The 21,108-nt window shown below is 44.4% G+C and overlaps 1 protein-coding gene across 1 annotated transcript in view; it reads left to right on the forward strand.

Moving 5' to 3' along the window:
- LOC103771813 (PERQ amino acid-rich with GYF domain-containing protein 2-like) overlaps positions 1 to 16,886 on the forward strand; it is a gene marked incomplete at its 5' end in the record, with an annotated part of 20,439 nt that extends 3,553 nt beyond the window's left edge. The window contains 13 exon segments of the mRNA XM_008939129.1: positions 950 to 1,057; positions 1,590 to 1,687; positions 2,009 to 2,109; positions 2,904 to 3,065; positions 7,755 to 7,913; positions 9,076 to 9,312; positions 9,853 to 9,975; positions 10,596 to 10,799; positions 10,901 to 11,106; positions 11,370 to 11,524; positions 12,114 to 12,283; positions 13,071 to 13,218; positions 15,119 to 16,886. Coding sequence (XP_008937377.1) covers positions 950 to 1,057; positions 1,590 to 1,687; positions 2,009 to 2,109; positions 2,904 to 3,065; positions 7,755 to 7,913; positions 9,076 to 9,312; positions 9,853 to 9,975; positions 10,596 to 10,799; positions 10,901 to 11,106; positions 11,370 to 11,524; positions 12,114 to 12,283; positions 13,071 to 13,218; positions 15,119 to 15,186 — 1,939 coding nt within the window.
- Positions 16,887 to 21,108: the final 4,222 nt, after the last annotated feature.

Below are 21,108 nucleotides of genomic sequence, written 5' to 3' on the forward strand. Positions count from 1 at the left end.
AACCCTCTGGGTTCAGCTTCTTGGCAGTGTTCCCTTGGGCAATGGGGCTGGGAGTGCTTCACCTCCAGCAGCAAGAGCCTGCTTCCACAAACACCAGGGGCTCCATAGCCTGCAGGGCTAGGGTAGAGTGTGGCACACTTCTCAGAGTCTTGTTCAGTGTCACAGCTACTTTGAGACCTGCTCTGTAGGTAGCTGTTATGGTCAGATGAATTCCCAGCTATCCTTGTAATGCAGTTGAGATGTTTTGGAGTCAGGGGTGTGCTACCTGTCTTATGAAATGGAGATGGAGAAGGCAGGACTTATTTTTGGTCTGATTGCTCAGCTTTTTGAAGCTCAGTGAAGGTAGCTGCTGGAGAAAGTAGGTCATCATCCATTCTGCCAGAGTTGTCAGTTCAGTTCTGGCCATTTCCTAACAAGTTGTTTTGTAATGTCTTGGAGAAAAGAAAGCAATCAGACAGCTTGTTCAAGGGGCCCTGAGAGCTGTGCCTTGATTCTGCTTTTTGGATATGTATTGTCAGCCTGTTTGGTAAGGCAGGAGCCTGCCCCTCTACTGGGGGATGCCCTGAGGTACTGGGGCAGAGATTTCATTTGTCTGGGTGGGCAGTCACCAAAGCCGGATAAATCTGAGCAATCTCTATATACCTTGTAGAGAAAGGGAAGTAGTGTTGCACAGCTTACAAGGGAAACACTGGGCAGACCTAACTGGTTGACACAGTTGAGGGTGAAGAGAAATGTGGTTCTGCTTCTGTGGGCCTGTTGGTTGTATTCTTGTTTTCTGATTCTTTCCAAGGCCCCATTCTGTGGTTCTGGGTAGTGTTGAGCGTGTACATTATGTAGGTCAGTGTGCACTAGTCATGGAAAATGAATCTAGGCACAACTTCTGCAACTTGGGCATGATATAAATAAGCAAGTGAACAAATACCAGTGATTCTCTGCTTCTCTTTTGAAGACAACAGTATGCACAGGTGCTGGCTCAGCAGCAAAAGGCAGCCCTCTCATCCCAGCAGCAGCAGCAGCTCGCTATTCTCTTGCAACAGTTCCAGGCCCTGAAGATGAGGTGAGTTAGCCCAGACTTGAGCTGAATACCATTCTTCCTATACTCTAACCTGTATATAATTATTATCATCTTGTCAGTGTTCTGTTTGATCCAGTTTGCTCTCATTGGAGCATTACATAATTTAAAGATAGTGTGAATATGAAGCAGTTGCAGGATGTAGCCTTTACCTCTGAGAATGTCCATGAAAATGAGGGGGGAAAAATGTTATCATTGAAATAGTACTTTTTTTGTAACTGGTAAATAGTAACTGGTTTTGCCAGTTGAGTTCTGCAGTGCTCCAGGTGCTTATTCCTCAAACTAGCCTATAAGTAGCAAGTAAAACTGTAGCAGTAGCTGGGTTAGCCCTTGACTTGGCAACAGAGATGAGATGAGGAAGAACTCCACAAGAAACTAGTGTTGTCCACATCATATTTTTGTTTTAAATAGAGGTGTGGAAGGACAGGAGTATGTTACAAGGTACTGAATCTCATGCCTGTTCAGAGCACTCCTCTCCCTGGAAGTGGCATGTTGACTCTTCCTGTTGGTATTACAGAATATCTGAGCAGAACATGATGCCACCTGTTACAAGGTCTGTGTCAGTGCCGGACACTGGCTCAATATGGGAACTTCAGTCAGCATCACAACCTACAGGTAAGAAGCTCCATGCGTGTCAGACCTGAGAAAAGCTCAAAGGGATTGAGTGTTATGCTACAGAGGTGTTCTGCTCTGATGGGATGAGTTTGAATAGTTGGTTCTTGGGTAGAATTTTGTAGGAAACCCAGCCTTGCTTCAGTAATGGACAAGCCTTCTCCAGGAGGATAAGGTGGCCCTCTGCTGACTAAGACTAACATGTTGTCATGATGTTAGTTCATAAAACATAGTAACAGCATATACAATATTTTTCCCATTTCAGTTGGTTTTTGTTGATGTGCTTATTTTTGCTTGTCAATGTTTGTTTTCTTCACTATCTAGTCTGGGAAGGAAGCAGTGTCTGGGATCTCCCCATTGATACTGCAGCTCAGGGACCAGCTCTAGAACAACTTCAGCAGCTCGAGAAGGCCAAAGCTGCAAAGGTCAGAAACTGTTTTGTACTGTAAGAAATTGGGATTGCTGTTCTGCAGTGTAACTCTTGTTTCTTGAGCCAGTGGAAGACTATTAGCTCTTCAATCTTCAAGCCACTCTGTACGATTTGGATTAGATTTTCATGGAAAACACCATAAAGAAAACAAGGGGTTTAGAAACCAGTTATGAAATCCTTGTGGACTGCTGTTTGGACACTATATTGCTTTGGAGGCACTACTGACATCTAAAGTAGTGGTTATGTTTCTTACACTTGTGATTATGAATTCTCTGCTAGCCACTTCTCTTTTAAAATGGGATCATCATGAGCTGTCTTGCCAAACCCTGAGTGGGAGCAGGTCATCCTTCTCTTAATCCTTAATTCTGCTGAAAACAATAGGTTTGGGGAATTAAGAGTCTTATTTGTTGGGGTTTTCACACTTACTCTAGTATTTCTGTAACTTTGAACCTGTATGATTCTGGATGTGTCCTGAAATTGATTATTTTGACTGCAAATCAACTTGCTACTAGCTTCTAAAGTGAGAGGTTATTTTAAGGAGCTGATCTAGAAAGTCTGACTGCAGAACTGGTGTTCATTACAGAACAGAAATTGTCAGAAATTGTTCTGGACTACTCAGGAATCTGACCCCAGGAGGCAGCCAGCTGATAGGGGAAATTGCAATGGAGGGAGAGCATCTCTCAGAGGCTTCATCTGTTATGCTGTTACTATAATCTCAGCAGAGTTGCCCTAAGAAACGGTGTAGGAATACGTTACCTGCATCTGAGTGTAGTTTTATGTGAATTGTAGCTAGAGCAAGAGAGGAGAGAAGTGGAAATGAGGGCCAAACGAGAGGAAGAGGAGAGGAAAAGGCAGGAGGAGCTTCGGAGGCAACAAGAAGAGCTACTTAGGAGGCAGCAGGAAGATGAGAGGAAACGACGGGAAGAAGAAGAACTGGCCCGCAGGAAGCAAGTGAGTTTCCTCAATGTAGTTCATCTCTGATTAATTTTAATACTTCATAAAACTCACTTTAAGAAGCCTGTGGGGTCTAATTAATATTTGGTAGGTGTGTATGAAGACAGTTCTAATATTTTTTTTTCATGTGAGTATATGAAATGATTCTTTTTCTGTTCTTAATTTTAAGAGCCCAAATCGCAATCTGAGAAATGGGCTTTGCTGGTTCCCCTTCAAGATAGGTTCCTGTTTGTGAGCCAAGAGGCTTTGTTCCATGTGGAATATTCCCTCCCAACTTCTTAGTGTCAATATTAGACTCTAGTTGGTTGCCTAGTTATTGTGCATTTAATCTTTATTCACCATTTATGCAGTCTAGTGTTTTGATAAGGGTATGGTCTGCAGTGGACTGGAGCTTGAGCAGCTGCTTCAAATACACCAAATGCTGTGGTAGAAGAAAGTGATGCAACATTTAGCTTTTTTTTACTTAGTATTTTGAAAATGAAATAGTTATGTTGTAGGGTCCATCAGCTTTAATGTCTTGTTGGTGTTTGGGAAAAGGGGTGTAGTTTGGACAGGCAGATTTGCTAAAATGAATTACATGATCTGTGTTGCAGTAGGAGAATGGATGCAGGAGTTGTAGAATGTTCTTAATCTTAGAAGAATAAAAAATTGGGACGTTAGCTTCATGTTTCTGGCATTTACTTAGGATTTTTGTGTGGAAGAAAGATTGTTCCTTGAGTGTCATAGGAGAGAAAGACATTGAAAGTTCAAGTTTTCTCACTCTGTATTAAGGATAAGGGCAAACACATGGAGCTCATTCACTAAGGAGCTAGTCAATAAATGCTCTGCAAAGCAGCATAGGAATAATAGGTGAAAGTAATAAATAATTGTCCAATGTACTATTTTCTGTGTGCTTGGGTAGGCAGTTGTAAAGCACATTTCCTGTTACATATGAGACACTTCTGAGGAAGCCTCTAGAATCTTTAGTTTTATTTGTAAGTTAGTCATAGGCCTCAGTTCAGTCAGGGTTTGGGTTTTGTCACTGAAAATCTATTTTAATACAGTACAGTGTGGTATGTAGGTAGCTTTTATGGTATATTTAAGAATCAAGTCTGTAAATAAATGGCTCCTTGATTTACTATATCTACTTTGTGTACAGCAAGTCCTGGTATACAGCAGAGAAGGATCCTTTGCTCGAGTTCAAGCTTTACTGTGGCATGAAAGCAATGATATTCTCAAAAGTTTAACTTTTGGGTTAAGTTGCTTTAGATCTGTTTTAATAACTCATTTTTCAGCTGATCACCTGGTAACTCAATGTGTGTCATCCATGGTGGCTTCATGTAAATAGACTTGGGTTGTTTCTTTTCAGACTGAGTTTTGCTGCTGTGTGTAACTTCTTTAAAATGTCCATTAAATTCCCAAGGTTTTTGTCCACTTTGGATTTGTACAGTAAACAGTCTGACTCCCTTTGAGATGTCATGGGAAATAATTATGTACAAGGAGGAAGCAGAATGGTGTTGAAAAGCAGTAACAGCAAGTATCTTAGTTCATTACCATTGGAATAATTGCCACAATGCTTAATTTTGAGCAGTAATGTCTTAAAAAGGTAACAGTTTAAGCACTTCTCTGGAAAGAAAATAATACTGTTTTCTGTATTTAAAAGGAAAAATGGTCTGTTATTTGAATCTGACTTCTGTACTGGAAGGCATTGTAGAATCAGGGATGAACTGATTTATTAGCATGGATTTATACAGAGGAGATGATGCTTAACAAATTTGATTAACTTCTTTTGAGGAGATGACAGTGAGAGCTGAGAGGGGTGAAGCAGTAGACTTAATCTGCCTGGACTTCAGGAAGGCTTTTGATGTAATACTGCATAAAAGACTAGTATATAAGGTTAGTAAATATGCTGTTGATGGTGAATTCTAAATAAAAAAAAAAAAGTATCTAATAGAAATTCAATTCTGTAGGATGAAATGTCATTCCAAATGTTGAATCCAGTTCTGTTGATAGCTTTCATCAATTACTTGCACTGTAGAATTGCCAACAGTAATGCTCAGCTTGTGTAGCTCCTGTATTTCTTTGTTTCTGGTCTGATATCTTCTATTTTGTAATGATTGATCACTTTCAGGAACAAAATGTAAGGTTTAATAATTAGCTAATAATTGTTTTCTGTGAATTATATCTTTAGTGCTTCCTTTAAAGTACCTGGTTCAAAGATGAGATCCATAAAACAAAGATTTGTAAGCCCTGGTAACACAGACAAGCAGAATTGCAGATGTTACTACTGCAAAAAAACAATCTATGTTTTATTTAAGAATCCAGAGTTTATTGAAATGGAGATTGCTATGTAAAGATTTTCTGCAATATTATAGATATTTAAAAGACCTGAAATAAGTTGTCTGCACAGCAAGATATGTGTACTTGAAAACAATTATTAGAAAAGGTGCTAAAAAATATTGAGTTTCTCTTGGAGCAGGAAGCCATGAATATGGGAGCAGCAAAAGGAATGAATCTGTTTCCCATACAAGTCAGTGGCAGAAAACTGGAGAGCTTTGAATGGTTCTTGCTCACATGTTCAAACAAAACCTTTGCATAAGGAAAAGATAGAGCAGTAAATATTGACAACCTTTTCCCTAGCTGTGAGGAGTAGAAGAATTACATCAGCCATGTAATTCCGTACTTTTCATAATCTTGCAGATTTTTTTCCCCTCATGTTAGCACAACACTATTCTTTAGTTCTCCAGGGGAGGGGATTTTTGGTTTTTAATTGCTGTTATTCAACAGTGTCTCTCCTGGCATGCCTGAGCAGGAAAAAGAACCCTTCAATTTTATTAATGGCAATTCTAGCCTCATTTCCCAAAGGGGAAGCAGGCAGAGGTGCCAGCGAGCTGCTGTGGTAGAGGAGGACTGGGTGACCTGGTTCATCTCTCTCAGGTCCCACATGTGTCAGTGACTGGTGCTGAGCATCCCCCAGCCTGGCTGAGTGTCCTGAGCTGAGATCCTGGGCTGTGGTCTCCAGTCAGACAGCACAGGCTGGCACACCTCCAGCCTCCTCAGCAGACTTGTCAGGAGAAGGAACAAGCAGAAATTTTTCAGCACTTTTATTTGGGACACTTGTTTATGGTGACTTGACTGCTTGTGTCCAATACAGTTAAAGGTCCAAGTTATGAAAATGGTCAAGGTGTTGTGTGTTCTGTTTGAAGCTTTTGTGAATATGACAAATTATGGTCTTGATTAATGAGAAAATGATTCACAGGCTACTGTTTTATGTCCAGCTAGTGGAAGAAAACCTTAACACTTATTGCACTTCCATTTGGCACTAAACCACTTAAGTGATACATAAGAATGTGAATTACTTCTTGGCTTGCAGTCAGCAGCTCTTCAGTGCTGTAGGATTGCTTATAAAAAATGATTTGTCTGCTGACAGTTAAATTGTAGACATCTGAAATTAGCCACTGTCAGAGAGAAATCTGGTCTGGTTGTGCAGTGAACTGTATTGCAGTTGATGTATATGAAAGTTTGGAATAAGACTTAGTGAAAGGGTCTTAGATTTCAGAATTAAATTCCTTGATGCACCCGAGTTCAAAATTTATATCCATGCTGCACAATTAGTCTCCATTCATCCTGTGAATAATGCATTGCTTGTAAAACAACCTTGTAAGAGCACAACTGCACAGTAGTGATAGCTCAAAAGGAAAGTGTATTTATGAAAGCTTAAAGTTCTTGCCCAAAAACTGGCATCTCTAGATTGAGCTGATAGGATAAGTCAGTGGAGAGGCTAATAAAAGGGATGAAAAGCAGGGTGGCCAGCAGGTTGCTGGGCTTCAGAGATGAGGAAAGGCAGCAAAAGCCAAGGCTGTCCTGTGCAGGGGAAAGTCAGAGTTGAGGGAGATGTTGCCCAGATGCACTCCCATTTAACAGTGTGCAGGGAGGCAGCTGAAGGTGGATACACCCTGTTCCTCCAAAAAGCAAGGAGCAGAAGGGAAAAAATTCTGGTTATAAAGAGGGCTGAGGTTTTATTTTTGAGATAAGTAAATTATTTTGCTGCTTGGAAAGCAAAACGTAATGTATTAGAAACTATTCCAATAATTTAGGGATAGCCCAAAAATCAAAGCCCTCGAGGCCTTTTGTTGCCTGGGATACTGAAGTAATTTAGGAGTATCCCAGTCAGAGCCCTTCCATTTTGTTCCATATCTCTGAGACTTCCAGAGGTTAGTGTCCTTCAGTGCACTGGGCTTGTGTCTGAAGATGTGGTTTGAGTGTTGTAGTCCACTTGAGTACTCAGTATTTAGAAACTCCTATAAGTAGGAAAAGCTTCTAACTTAGAGCTGACACCCAAAAAAAAGGAATTAATGATAACCACACATCAAAAAAAAGTTATGTTCAAGTACAGTTAGTATATACTGGAAAGAGGAGTCCCACCTTTTTTCATTCTCAACACCATTCTTTTTAAAATGAAAGCTAGGTAGTGATTTCATGTGCTTCTTTTCATTGAAATAATTAGTGTGAGATGCACATTGCATCAAAAAATTGAATATGTAGGTCTGTAGTGTTGAATGTAGTTATTCAGGTAGTGCTTAGCTCGGAGCTAGGGAGCTGTTCCTGAGGCCACTGATCTGGCCCAGATGATGTTGTAGGCTGTGTTCTGATGCAGTTCCTCAATAAAGTGGCATTTATGGATTGATGTCCTGTTCCCAACTCCAGGAGGAAGCCCTGAGGCGACAGCGGGAGCAGGAAATTGCACTAAGGCGGCAGCGGGAGGAAGAGGAGCGGCAACAACAGGAGGAAGCACTTAGGAGATTGGAAGAGAGAAGAAGAGAAGAGGAGGAGAGGAGGCAGCGAGAGGAGTTAATCCGTAAGCAGGTGAGAAATGGCAAGAGGAACCCACTACATTTAATTGTGGAGGCTGCCAGAATGACCAAGATTTGAAACACACATCTGTGCCTGAGAGCCCAGCGGTCTGGGTGGAGGAAAGCAAAGCTGCTGTCAAGTGGATGAAAAATAAGTTGTTTACCTGTGTCCTGATTTCAGACAAAATCAGGATCTGCTTTGCCCTTTGGAAAAGAGATTTGTGTTGAATGAGGGGTTTTCTTCATGCTTGAGCCTTAAGAATGACTTTGCAGCATGGTATTTCTATTCCTGTCTTCAAAAGAAAGGCAGTGTACAGTACCAGCACAGTAATTTGTTTTGAATAGTCACTCTGTGAGCCTTTACTGTGAAACTGTTACTTTTAACATCATCAGTTTTGCCCATCTCTCTGTACCTATGCCAAGAACATACCCACTATCCAAGTTTCAGCTTTTTTCTTCCCTTTTCTTACTATTAACAGCTATTTACTCTGGGGTCAGCTTCAGAAGCCCTTATTGGGAAATCTGAGCTTCCAGCCCCATAGTTGATACTGTCATAATCCCTAAATCAAATTAAACTTGAAACATGATGAGTTTCACATTACATTCCAGGTCCATTCCAGAGTTGATAGTTATTACTTTTAAATTCTTCTTCAGGGCTCTCCCTTGTAAGGGCATCACTATTTCTATCCTTCCAGTCAGCCTTCTCCTTTGTTAGCAGAAGCATCTCTTCCTTTGCAGCTCTAGTGTTGGGTAACAACAGTGAACATCACTGTCACCTGTTTGCTTCTTTTAAAACCTCCCCTTTATTCTTGTCAAGTTTTATTCCACTGAAAGCATAGCAGTACTTGGCTGGAAGTGGTATAAGCTGGTAGAGGCTCAGACTGAAAGGTGTGTGATTCCCAGAAGGAAAGTGGTGTGATATTAGCAAGTCTGAAGCAGGGAGGTGTCATTTTCTTCCAAGTTTCTTGGTGGAGCACTGGGAAACTTAAACTTTTAGGGGATGTAGACTGTTACTGGGCTTTCTTACCTGAGAAATGGAGAAGTGAATGAACGACCCGAACAGGCTACAGGTAGAAAGGTTAAAGGCTCTTTTAGCATGTCAATGCCACCGAGCAGGGTTAATTCCCCTTTGCCAAGTCTGCTTAGACTTTCCTCCTCTCTTGTGCCCTGGGAAGGAAGAGGAGGCTGCCAAGTGGGCGCGTGAGGAGGAGGAGGCGCAGCGGCGCCTGGAGGAGAGCCGGCTGCGCATGGAGGAGGAGGCGGCGCGGCAGCGCCTGGAGGAGGAGGAGCGCAAGCGCAAGGAGCTGGAACTCCAGCGCCAGAAGGAGATCATGAGGCAGAGGCAGCAGCAGCAGGAGGCGTTACGGCGGCTGCAGCAGCAGCAGCAACAGCAGCAACTTGCACAGATGAAGGTAACGTGCCTCTGCAGCTCAAATGCCTCCTGCGGTGCAGCACAGCAGGTGAACCCACAGCCGGGTGCGGCACTGTCTAGAGGAGCTTGAACAGAGACAAACTCTGGAGAGGTTGGATGGTTGAATGTGATAACAATAGGAGAAACAAATCACAAACTAAAAGATTCCCAGCTGAGTACAGGTGTTTATTCTGCTGCACTGAGCAAGGGCCAGGGCAAAGTTTCTAAAGCTTAGAGTTCCTCCAGTCTTGGCAACCAAAACTGGTTGCTGTTTTTCAGGCAGTGATGTGCTGTTAACTTATTCTTGATACACTGTCTTTGACACTGTGATACATCATAGGGCAACTCAAACATACAGTTTATACTCTGGCCTTTTTCATACTCTCTTAACACTATTTTATACTTCCCAGTGTTTTGTTAAACTTTAGAGGTGGCCTTTTCCCCTGTGCAGCAGGCCTATACTGATTTTTCATTATTATACTTCAGTATCCTCTAAAGTGTTTTGTAAATCCTAATCAATGTGGGTTGTTTTTTTGTCCAGCTCCCTTCATCTTCAACATGGGGTCAGCAATCAAATTCAGGAGCTTGTCAATCCCAGACCACACTGTCATTGGCAGAAATCCAAAAGTTAGAAGAAGAACGAGAAAGGCAGCTTCGAGAAGAGGTATGGAGTGTGCTGTCCAAGTGAACTCAGCTCTGTGGCTGCTCAGTTGTTAAGTTGTTAGAAGGAATGAGGAGGATGAGGAATGCTTTTACAAATAGCCTCACTTGGGTAAAATCCTGTCTTTCAGCCTTAAGTTCAGTAAATACTTTTTAGAAGGATTTTACAGCTTCTTAAAAGAAGTATTTGAGAGGAGGGAGAACTGTACCCTTTTAGCCCTAGAAGTAGTTCACAAAGCAATATGAAATTATATCACATCTATACCCCAGTGATTGCAGAGATGCACAAGACCAGGGCAGTTTAAGGGGGGGAGAGGACAGAGCAATGGAACAACAAGCGATGGTAGGAGAGAAGGTGTCCCCCCAAGACCCCAAATGCTTAGCCAGCTGCAGTCATGGTTTGATAAATTTATTCTGTTCTAGGCTAAAAATAGAGAATATATATTTACTGGTTACTTCATGTTTCCCTTCTTGGAGGAACTGTAATGGCTCAAAAAATAATAGACCAGCCAGACTCCTCCAGAAGAGAGTGAAATGAGTTTAAAAGTAATTTCCTAGCTAGACTTTTGAATAGTAATGACCTCCTGAAAAGACAGCCAGGCACTTTTGTCTCCCGTGCAACAGCAAAGGCGTCAGCAGCGCGAGCTAATGAAGGCCCTCCAGCAACAGCAGCAGCAACAGCAGCAAAAACTGTCAGGCTGGGGTAACGTCACCAAACCAACAGGCACCACCAAGTCCCTGCTGGAGATCCAGCAGGAGGAGGCAAGGCAGATGCAGAAACAGCAGCAACAGCAGCACCAGCAGCCGAACAGAGTCCGAAATACTACGGTACGTAGGGCGAGGGGTCTGCGGAGGGCGTGGCTGTGAGTGCTCCCTGTCTGTCCTGCCAGGCCTCTGCCATAACCAACACCTCTGTTGTGTTTCAACAGCACTCAAACCTGCACACCAGCATTGGGAATTCAGTGTGGGGCTCCCTAAACACTAATCCCAGCAACCAGTGGGCTTCTGACCTGGTCAGTAGCATCTGGAGTAGTGCTGACACCAAAAACTCAAACATGGGTTTCTGGGATGATGCAGTGAAGGAAGTGGGACCTCGTAACTCGACCAATAAAAACAAAAGCAACGCCAGCCTCAGGTAGGAATTGGGGAAGGAGTTTTTACAAAGAAAGGCTGCCACTCCTGAGATGATCACTTAGCAGTTATAGCATCTTCATGTGTTTTCCTTCTTTCCTGTATCACTCAGGATCTCTTTGGACAACAGAAATAGCTAATACGTGACCACTCAATTTATTTTGTCATCTAGTTGGTTCTTAAACAGTGTTTGCATCCTGTAAACAGAAGAGTCTTGTGTACTGTTGATAAATCTGGTCATTAATATTTGTTTTTTCTTCACCTCAGTAAATCTGTAGGTATTACAAGTAGACAAAACAAGAAGGTGGAAGAAGAGGAGAAGCTGTTGAAATTGTTCCAGGGAGTTAATAAAGCCCAGGATGGATTCACTCAGTGGTGTGAACAGATGCTTCATGCAATCAACACAGCCAACAACTTAGATGGTAAGAGGTGGGGGGGAATGTAAATGATCCACTGTGGGAAACAGCATTTGGTTTCTTTCCTGACCAGATAGTTCTGAGGGAAAGTGATGACAACAAGTAATGTTTTTAATGCAGTCAGCAAAATGGCATCATCAAATAGTGGTTCAAAGAACTGGCTGCATCATCTCCATGGTTTTTGTTGGGCTTACTCTAATAAGTCAGTGGGGATTGGAAACGATTTCAAAATCTGCCACCTAGATCTCTGCTGAGGCTTTTTGATGGTCATGGAAGCATTATCAGGCAGATGGATGGGGATCCAGGTCACTTTTAAGAGCAGCCAAACTATTGTATGCTCCTGTGCAAAGCATTTTTTGATGTGAAAAAAAATGATGCTTCCAAGGCCATGTGGAGCCATCACATTAGCTGGCTTTCTCATCCTTGCTGTGAGTGCAGAAGGTGAAGCAGTGCCTCGTAGAGCTTTGCTGTAGGCAGCTTGGAAGGGCAACCTGCTTGCCATGGCTACTAGATGAGCAAAACAGAGATCCAAAGTGTATTGCATGCATCCACACATCACCATCATTTCCCTCATGGTCTGCCCTTCTTCTTGCAGTTCCTACGTTTGTTTCTTTCCTGAAGGAAGTAGAGTCTCCCTATGAAGTCCATGATTACATCAGAGCCTATTTTGGAGACACTCCTGAAGCCAAGGAGTTTGCCAAGCAGTTTCTTGAGCGCCGTGCCAAACAGAAAGCCAGTCAGCAGCGACAACAGCAGCAGCAACAGGTGAACCTTCCTTGGGGAGGCTGCAGGGACTGCCCTTGGGTCTTGTGCTTCTGCTAGAGGGATAGGAGGATGAGCAGGATTTCACAGGTCTTGTGAGATGCAGAGAATAAAGCAGCTTTCCAATATCCTGTGGAACCATGTTTCCTTTAGAACTAACAGCTGAGGCCAGCTGTAGGTAAAATAGTGTCAGTGTGCTGATGCAGGATAGGCTTTGGAAAGATGAGGTTGAGGTGTTGGATGCATCAGTGGCTGGTGCTGTATCCTGGTTCTGTGTAAAAAGGGGTTCAGGGCAGGACCCACACGGAACAGAACTATGTACTCACCTCTCCCCCACCCCCTTGAGAGAGAGAGAGAGAGACACTTTTTTAAAAAAAATGAAGTATATTGTTCAACAAGGAACAGAAAACGAAAAAGGGAGGTAAGGAAAATAATATATACAAAGATCAGGGGAATAATACAAAAGATAAAATATACAAAACCCTCAGAAATGGTTCCAGGGTCCCACGGAGTGAAAGGAGAACTTTCCTCTCTGAGCTCCAAGGCAGGAGTGAAACAAAAAACCACTCCCTGCCTCTTATCAGAGTGTGTGGGAAGGGGAGGGAATACAATGGTTTCACCCCCACCCGGGGTCCTCCCAGTTGCTGGAAGGTCACGCCCCCATTCCAAGCCTCAAACCACAACATGCTGCCACACGCAATGCAAAAAGCACTTGAGGTTCTCTGAGTGTCTTCAGTATAAAAACCAGACTTAGCTGCAGTTGATAATGTTGTACTTCTTTGTTTTCCAGGATTCAGTGTGGGGGATGAACCACAGTTCGCTACACTCGGTCTTTCAGACCAACCAGAGCAACAACCAGCAATCCAATTTTGAGGCTGTGCAGAGTGGGAAGAAAAAGAAGAAACAGAAAATGGTTCGCGCAGATCCCAGCTTGTTAGGTCAGTTTTGCTTTTTAGGCATTCATGTTTAGTTTGGGAAAAGCCTTGGTAGAGTGTAGTATTCTTGTTAACTTTAACTGGGGGCATTGATTTTAAGGAGAAAAGGTGATGACTGAAGCATCTTTAGAATTTGTTGCAGTATTATTGCTATTTATTTTTTTTCTTTCAATTCTGGATCAGTTTCATGGAAAATTCTGGTCAAAATTTCTCTCATGAAAAGGCCTCTTCAGTATTTGATGATTACCTGGAGAACTTGAAGTAGTTCAAGGGTGTCAAACTACCTTTCAAGTCAAAAGGTAGTCAAGTTTTCAGCTGGCAGCTGTAGAAATGATGACATCATTAGTAGTTATTTACTACATTCTCTATCTTAATTTTCATGTGAGGATGGTAGTTAATGAGCCCCTATACCACAGATGGAAAAGTTTCTTTAAAGTGCCCTTTGAGGGTGTCATAAGCTCATGAGCAGTGAGCACTGTGGGCTGTAGTGCATTTCTGTAGTATTCCTGCAGGATAAATGTGTCCACATCTGTGCTGTGTGACAAAAGAGGAACCAGGGCACTGCACTGGGCTGCTGTTTGTGCTGCTGCTGCTCAGCTTGTACTCCTGTAAAGCAGCCTGGTGTTAACCACCTGGAAGCCACTGCTTTTCTTAAGGCTCTGACAGAGCCCTGCCTTGGTCCTTTATCTTCCTTTTTTTCTCAACAATCAATTCTCTTCACTTAAATCAGTGAGTTCTGCACTGAAGTACTGCCAACTTTTCAGTGCAGTCCTGACTTAGGCCACCCCTGGGTGTCAATCCAGTGAGTCTGTTCTGGGCCTTCAGCTGAACAGTTTAAAAACCTGCTCATTGAACGGGAAGAAATAATCACTAAATACAATGAAGAAGCTGCAACCGTGAGATAAGTAGGACATACAGCTTCTCAAAATCTTACAGAGGAATTCCAAAAACTTTGAGGTAATGTGCTGCCAGGAGAGGGAGCCAGAGCAATATCCTTGAACCTACTGAATCGAGAGCTGGTGATGACTCTGACTCTGAACAGTGGTTTGTTTTCTAGCACAGAGGAAGCCTACATGGCAGTCTCAAAAAAGGCACTTGTCAGGTTTGTGTTTAGTAGCTGTAAACAGGAAAACTTTCCTTTTTTCTCATACTCCATTTGGGGTTGGTACAACCACCAAACTTTGATTTCAGTAAGAAAGTTGCATATGATGTATTGGATTTTAGAAAATGTTTTTGCTTTTTCTCATACCTTCCTCTTGTGCATCATGTCCTTCTCAATTAAGTTAAATGGGTAGAAGTTCAGGTGCATCTTGAGCTATCTGCATCACCCTGTATAACTGTACATTGTGTTGTGCTCCTGAGATAGAAGATTTTTAAAAAAGCCTGGAAATACATGGAATTGCCTCTAGATATCATAGGTACATGTATTCAGACTTTAAGGGGTAGAATTGTTCACACCCCATGAAGTATTGAGCATGATACTGCACCTGGATTCTGAGTTCACAGGATGTGTTTCTGCCTCCTGGTCCATGCAGCTGCAGTGCTGACAGGCACGTCCAAGTCCCAGCAGACTCAGATGTGCTGCTTTCCAAGGTGTTACTGTGCCTGGATGTGTCTCCTGTTAGTTCTGCAGATGACATCTTCTAAACAAAAGCTGAAACAGGTCTTCTCCTGATGAAAGACCAAGTGATACTTAACTAAATATACAATCAATTATCTTCTGTTAAGGGGGGGGGAAGTTTGAGGGGTAATATCTCTACCCTCAGTGAATTTTCTCCCAAGTTTTTATCTGATATATACCATTCACTTTTTCTTACACGTGCTACCACAGGCAACAGATGTATTGCACCAAATACAATACACCACATGCAGGTTTTTAACACAAGTCCTTTCTGGTTTACAGGTTTTTCAGTGAATGCCTCATCAGAGCGGCTCAATATGGGAGAAATAGAGACTTTGGAAGACTACTGAGCATGTGCAAATCAACTGGCTTTCCCTGCATCTGTTAACCATGGATTCTCTGTTTTGGACACAGTACTCTCCACCGTGCGTCCTCCTTCGCCTCGCAGTGAATCACAGGATCAATCATCTCAGGCTGCTTCCTCTAGCCCCAGCAAACCCCCTTCTGCCCAGGACTGCACAGGCGTCGTTCCTACTGTCAGCCTAGAGTCAAGTGGACTTTGTTCAGAGTCCTGGGAGGGTGGGAGATAGGATTCGTTCACAACAAGGCTGATTTGGGCAGCAAGCTTTCACTGTGCTGTGATTTCTTCTGCTGACATACCTGGAAAAAAAAAAAAAAAATACCAATTGGGATTCTGCAAACCATTGCTTCCCTCTCCTGGTTACTCTTCCCACATCCAACACGTGCAGTCATGGAGAGAGAGAGAGTTTGTGGTTAACAGATGTTGGTCAAAACCAAAACGCCACACAGATACTGACTCCACGCTCCATCAGGGCAAGAGGTGCTCTCCCAGGCAGGAGTTGCATTCATAAGCTACCATTAGGACTGGCAACAGCAGGAGAAGGGGCGGTGGCGGGCGCCGTTTAGCTTGGGTTGGTTTGAAGTTGCACACCCCCTGCCAGCCCTTCTCAGCACATTTGGTTCTGGAGGGAAAGCTCGAGCCTGTCTTCATTAGGCGGTGATGCCGAAGCCGCTGGAGGTCCCCGGCAGCGTATTCCTGGACTAGTGGGGGCTTCTCCTCTTGGGGGGGGGGAAAAAGCAGGGTGGCATCTCTTCTTTCAGGTTGAATCTGTCCCTTAAATGCTACCTTGGGAGGGTTAGGACCAGTTTATTTTGAGCTCTTTTCCTGCGAATTTGTCTCGTTTAAGAGACAGTAGGATCTTTACTGTGTGGATCTTTAGTCTTTGGTGAGGGTGAACAGATGTATCCCCCAGCAGTCCTAGCTAGTTGTCATTTCAAGCAGTGCTTAGTTTAACGAGCAGAGATGCCCTTTTGTCACGAAGAGAGACTGTGGAGGGCGAAGCTATGTGCAATGATGGCCCTGCTTATCTTCTACACCTTAAACTGCTTCATGCACCTTCACTGGGATCCATAATCTTTTAAGTATTTATGGAATCATAACCTTCCTCTCTCACCGAAAGATTAACATCATCTTCCCTTCTCCACCCACACCCACACACCACAAAAGAAGGAAAATGGAAACTGCCAAATGCACTTAGTTTCAACCCCCTGGTCCCATCTCCCGTTCCCAGAGGGCCGTAACCTGCGAGGGGAGACTCGCTACAGTTTTGGTGGAGTTGTATAAAGGTGTCTGTTGTTCTGTCATCACTGCCTAAAGAAAACAGTTCGAGTTGCTCAAGAGCAGTTTGGCTTTGGATTTTCTTTTGTTTGGTTTATTCATTTTTTTTTTTTTTGGGGTCACCTTCCCCTCCTCCTCGTCCTCTCTCTTCCCCCTGCCCCCAAACATGTACAGTGACTATACAGAGACTGCTGCAGACTTGTATATAGTTTTTGGATCCAATAGCATGGAGAGACTTGGAACTGTTGCAAATCTGGTCTCCCTGTCTCCTTTGCTTTGTAAATTCATAAAAAGGGGGAAGAGGGGTAGTTAAAATGTTTACAAAACTTTAAACTCCCTCTGAACTTTTGCCAGTGTGGGGGGGAAAAAAAAAGAGAGAACTTAAATAAAACCTGGTTGTATTATATCTGAGAGAAAACTTTCTGCTTGCTTTTGTCAAAGCTGAGTTTTGAGGTAATTCCTGGTGCTAAAACTGACCCAAAACTCGACTCGCATCAGTTTTCATCAAGGAACAACAAGCAAATACACAGGATGTGGAACAACAAGTGCTGCTTTCTCTCTTCCCTGCTGAGGAATACCGGTGGGTTTTTTCTACTTGATAATTTTAGAGTTCAAATAAACACCAGTAAGCTGAGATTGGAAAATCCTGACAAGAAAGCTTTAATTTCCCCCCTCTCTGTGCAGAAACACGTGCATTCACACTGGTGTTGTTTATGCAGGAGGGATTGACCACGGCTGGTTTTCTGTTAACACAAACACTGGACCACGGAGCCTCTTTCTGCCAGTCGGGAACCACCCCACCCACTCCAGTGCCCTTACCCTAAATGAGAGGGTTTATTTCTCCCCTTAGCATAAAGTCCACATGGGTTAGCTTGTAGGCTTCCCTCTTTAGACAAAATCTTACTTTCCTTTTTTATACTTGCTGCTCGGTTTTTGTGTGGAAAATCCCAGCAAAAGCTAATGATAAATGTGCTGCCCTGCACATGACTGTGAAGAACCATGAAGTCAGTATGCTGAGACCCAACTTACACAGCAGCTTTGCCTTATGTTCAGCTGATGTCTTGGGGAGAACAGTGCATGTTCAGGCTGATAATTTGACTCTAATTTGTTTTTTTAGTGTATAAGGTGTCTGGTTCCTAAGTACTTTCTGGTTTTTAGCAGTATCATCTAATTCCCACAAGCTAATTTTGGACTACTCTACCCTGTGTAACAAGCAAAAACCTGTTAATTTTCAGCTCAGCTGGGGAGAAGGAAAGGAACAATTCATGGACAGCTAAAGGAAAATGCAGCAATGCAAGCAGGGAAAATGTGCAATAATTCGTTGAACCCTGAGGACCTTGCTCAGCTTCTGAGAGTATGTAGATAATAGACCAGTGGGGAAGATCTTGTTATTAGTGTAATATTCTGGCTTCTGTATTTAGTACAAAGGTAAGGTGCTGGCATGTTCAGACTGTATGCTTGGGTGCCTGCCCTGTCACCTTCTGTGACAAACAGGGCCTGCTTCTTTAGTGACGGTCATTTGGATCAGCAGGGATGGGGAAAAAAGGGGAGCTACAGCTTTGTGTCTGCTCCTGGGTGTATATTTATGTACTTCCAGCTCTTTTTCAGGCAGAACGTGAACCTGGAAAGCTAATGGGGCTTTGATCCAAGCTTGACAGATGATGGTGAATTTGATGCTAGAGACCTGAGGTTTCTTTTGAGCATGTTTCACCAGGTTACTTCCTAACTTCTCATTTTGCTACAGGGCCAGGGCTTGGTCCTCTTTGTCTTTCCTGCTTCCCTTCACAGCCAGGCACTTCTGCAAAGAGCTGCAGCAAGAATAAGGATTTAAAAGGACACCCAAACTGTATCTAGCTGGCTGTCAGAGGAAACCAAAAAGCAGAGAGATCTCTTAGCAGAGCTGTCTGAAACGTGAGACAAAACTACTGTGCCATATTTTCAGAGCATAAAGAACTGACACTGGAGGTGTTTATGTACTTTATTTTTTCTGAATGGAAACTGAAGTATTTCATCCTCCTATCAGCTTAAAAATCTGATGAGATTCTTCTGCCCTCTCACAATAAGCTCTGGAGTGTTCCCCTTTCCACACGCTTCATCCTTGCCCGAGTCTCTGTGGGTGCAAATGCCACTTGGAGCAAACCTCAGTTTTCTCTGCTGTGAACTTTTCACGTGCCCACGTGGAGGGGAGGGGCAGAGGGCTGCAGGAGGAGGTAGAGCCTGTGATGTTCAGATCTGAGGAGGACCCTGGCCTTGCCTGGCAGAGGCGACTCTTCTGGAGGACTTTCCAGACTCCACCAACAGGCTGTTCTGCCCGCAGAGACCACCCAGCTCCTGGTGCCCCTCTGTAAGTATTGCCCCAGGAGAGGAGGGTGCCCTGGAGCTGCTCCAGCCCCTCGGGAGAGCGAGGCCCTTGTGCTTGGCTGCACCCACCCTGGGAAGACCACCACCCCCACCCCTGCACACCGGGGCAGAGCAGAGCCCTGGGGGGCCCTGCTTGCTTTGGGGGTGAGCTCCCGGTGCTGCAGGATGGCCGGCTGGAGGGAGGGGTTCCAGGAGCATCCCCCTGCCCCCTGGGAGGGGCTGGCCACCAACCCCTGGTGTGTGCTGGCCTGGCTGGGTGGTGGGTGCCTAACGGCTCAGCTGCCTATGGGCTTCTAGGCACAAGTTTTGGAGGGTGGAGCTGCCTTCAGGAGGAGGTGTGCTCTGCAAGCCAGAGGGAGGGAGTCTCTGCTGGGCTTTGCACTCTCTCTACCCACTTGCTGTTGTGAAGGGATTTTTTATTTTATTTTTTTTAACCTGGCTGCACAGAATCTTTATCATAGCAGTGAAATTTCCAGGTTGTTTTGTGCCTTGAAGAGTGTTAAGGATTCCCTTTTCCTGAGGGAAGCCATGCCCTGCCACAGAGCCCTTCGCCTGCTCCTGCTAACACTGTGTGGTGTCCTGGTCCCTGCTGTGCTGGCAGGTAAGGAGCTTTGTTTGCACCTTAAGCCCAAAAGAATGGGACATCTTCTACTAATCTGCTTCTCTCTCCTCTCCCTCTCTTAAAAATGTTCACAAGTATTGATTGAATTGTAATTGATTCATGGGAACTGGCTTTGGGACTGGTGGTTGGTGGTAAGACCAAGTTTCTATTGGGGAAAATGGAGAAAATCCTTTTAATTTTTCCTAAGCAAAACAGTGTCAGCACCTCTGTGAGCATTGGTGGCAGTAGATCAGTGGACAGGCGGTCAACAGGAAAAGGAGTGTTCTCAGAAGATGATGGGGCAGGCTCTTGGCCAGCCTTTAATGGCAGGAAGAAGTTGCAATTGTGAAAAGAAATATTTTATTTCTTTGGCTAGAGCATGTGTTTGGTTCCTTCTGTGCGTTCTGCTGCAGCAGAGCACTTCAGCAGCTGCTCTAAGCACAAGTGTGGAAGTGCCAATGAAAACGTGCAGGTCGGTCAATAGCTGAGGGGGGTGGGGGCTACAAACGAGGGAAGAGTGGCTTCCAACCCAACTCTGCTGTAGAGGGGCTCTGAGCATACAGGTGGAAGGAGACTCCTACGAGGGGCTCCTTCCCCCAGAGCCTTTCTTGAAGTGGAGGTGAGGCTGAAGAGATGGCTCGGGCCGAGACAACAATTCCTGCCCTGCCTCCCAAGCCCTGGAGTAAGGCTGGATCCCAGTTCCCTCCCAGTTAGTTCTGAGCGTCTTGCCTAGCAGGGAGATCCTGACCAGCCATCCAGCAGTTGAAATTATTTCTATTCAAAGGAGCTTTCATAGGGGTAGGGGAATTTATTACTGTACCTAGCTGGAACATCTGTGGGTGCAAGAATGGAATTACTGTAGCTGCTATTTACACCACAGATCCTCCCCTTGTAGGACACGTTCTTGCTGGGAAACCTTTAAAGTAACTAAGAAATGAGCACTAAAAAGTGCATGTGTTCTCTCTCAAACCCTGAGCTGTGATTTTTGTGTAGTGGGACATGGATCACTTGAGCACAGATTCAGTTTGCAGTTTGCTCATGCTCCCAAGAGCGGTGGCAGTGCTCTTCCCCAAAGCCAGGTAGGATCTTCTCTTAGCAGGATTTCCCTCTGCAGCAAGCCATTCATTTCCAGTGAAAATTTCATCTGCTTCCTCTCTGAGCAAGGATTTCTCTTCCACTGTTGTAAGCTCCCAGCATTTGGTGCATATTTGCTCTGCCTCCTGCCCTGCTGGCTTTCCTGTGCCCTCGCTCTCGGCGTGGTAGCTGTGGGTCGTACCTGTCCCACTTGGCTCCTGTGAAACCCTCCAGGCTCAGCTCATCCCTTCACTGGGCGAGCTGTGCTCCTGCCCTGAGGCCAGTAGCTCTCTAAGAGCTTGGTACTGACAGCACAACACGGGGGTGCTGGGTGCAGGGCAGCCTCCATCCTTTCTCTGTGCCGCTGTAGAGGCGTGAGGCCTCTGAGAAGTTTGTTGCCCTCTGCTGCCTGGGAACGAGGCGTGAGGGACCCAGCCCGTGGGCTGAGTGGGGAGCTGCCCACCCCCGGTACAGGGGCCGTCAGTGCCCAGTGGAATTTTTTCTGTTTTTCACCCCGTTAGGAAGGGAAATTTCCTCCCCGTGCAGACAAAGGAGGGGAGGGCCCGGGGCCGGCCCCCCGGCTCCGGCCGCTCTGTA

This window comes from Merops nubicus, unplaced genomic scaffold, assembly GCF_000691845.1.
Source record: "Merops nubicus isolate BGI_N331 unplaced genomic scaffold, ASM69184v1 scaffold7884, whole genome shotgun sequence".
Taxonomy (NCBI): Eukaryota; Metazoa; Chordata; class Aves; order Coraciiformes; family Meropidae; genus Merops; species Merops nubicus.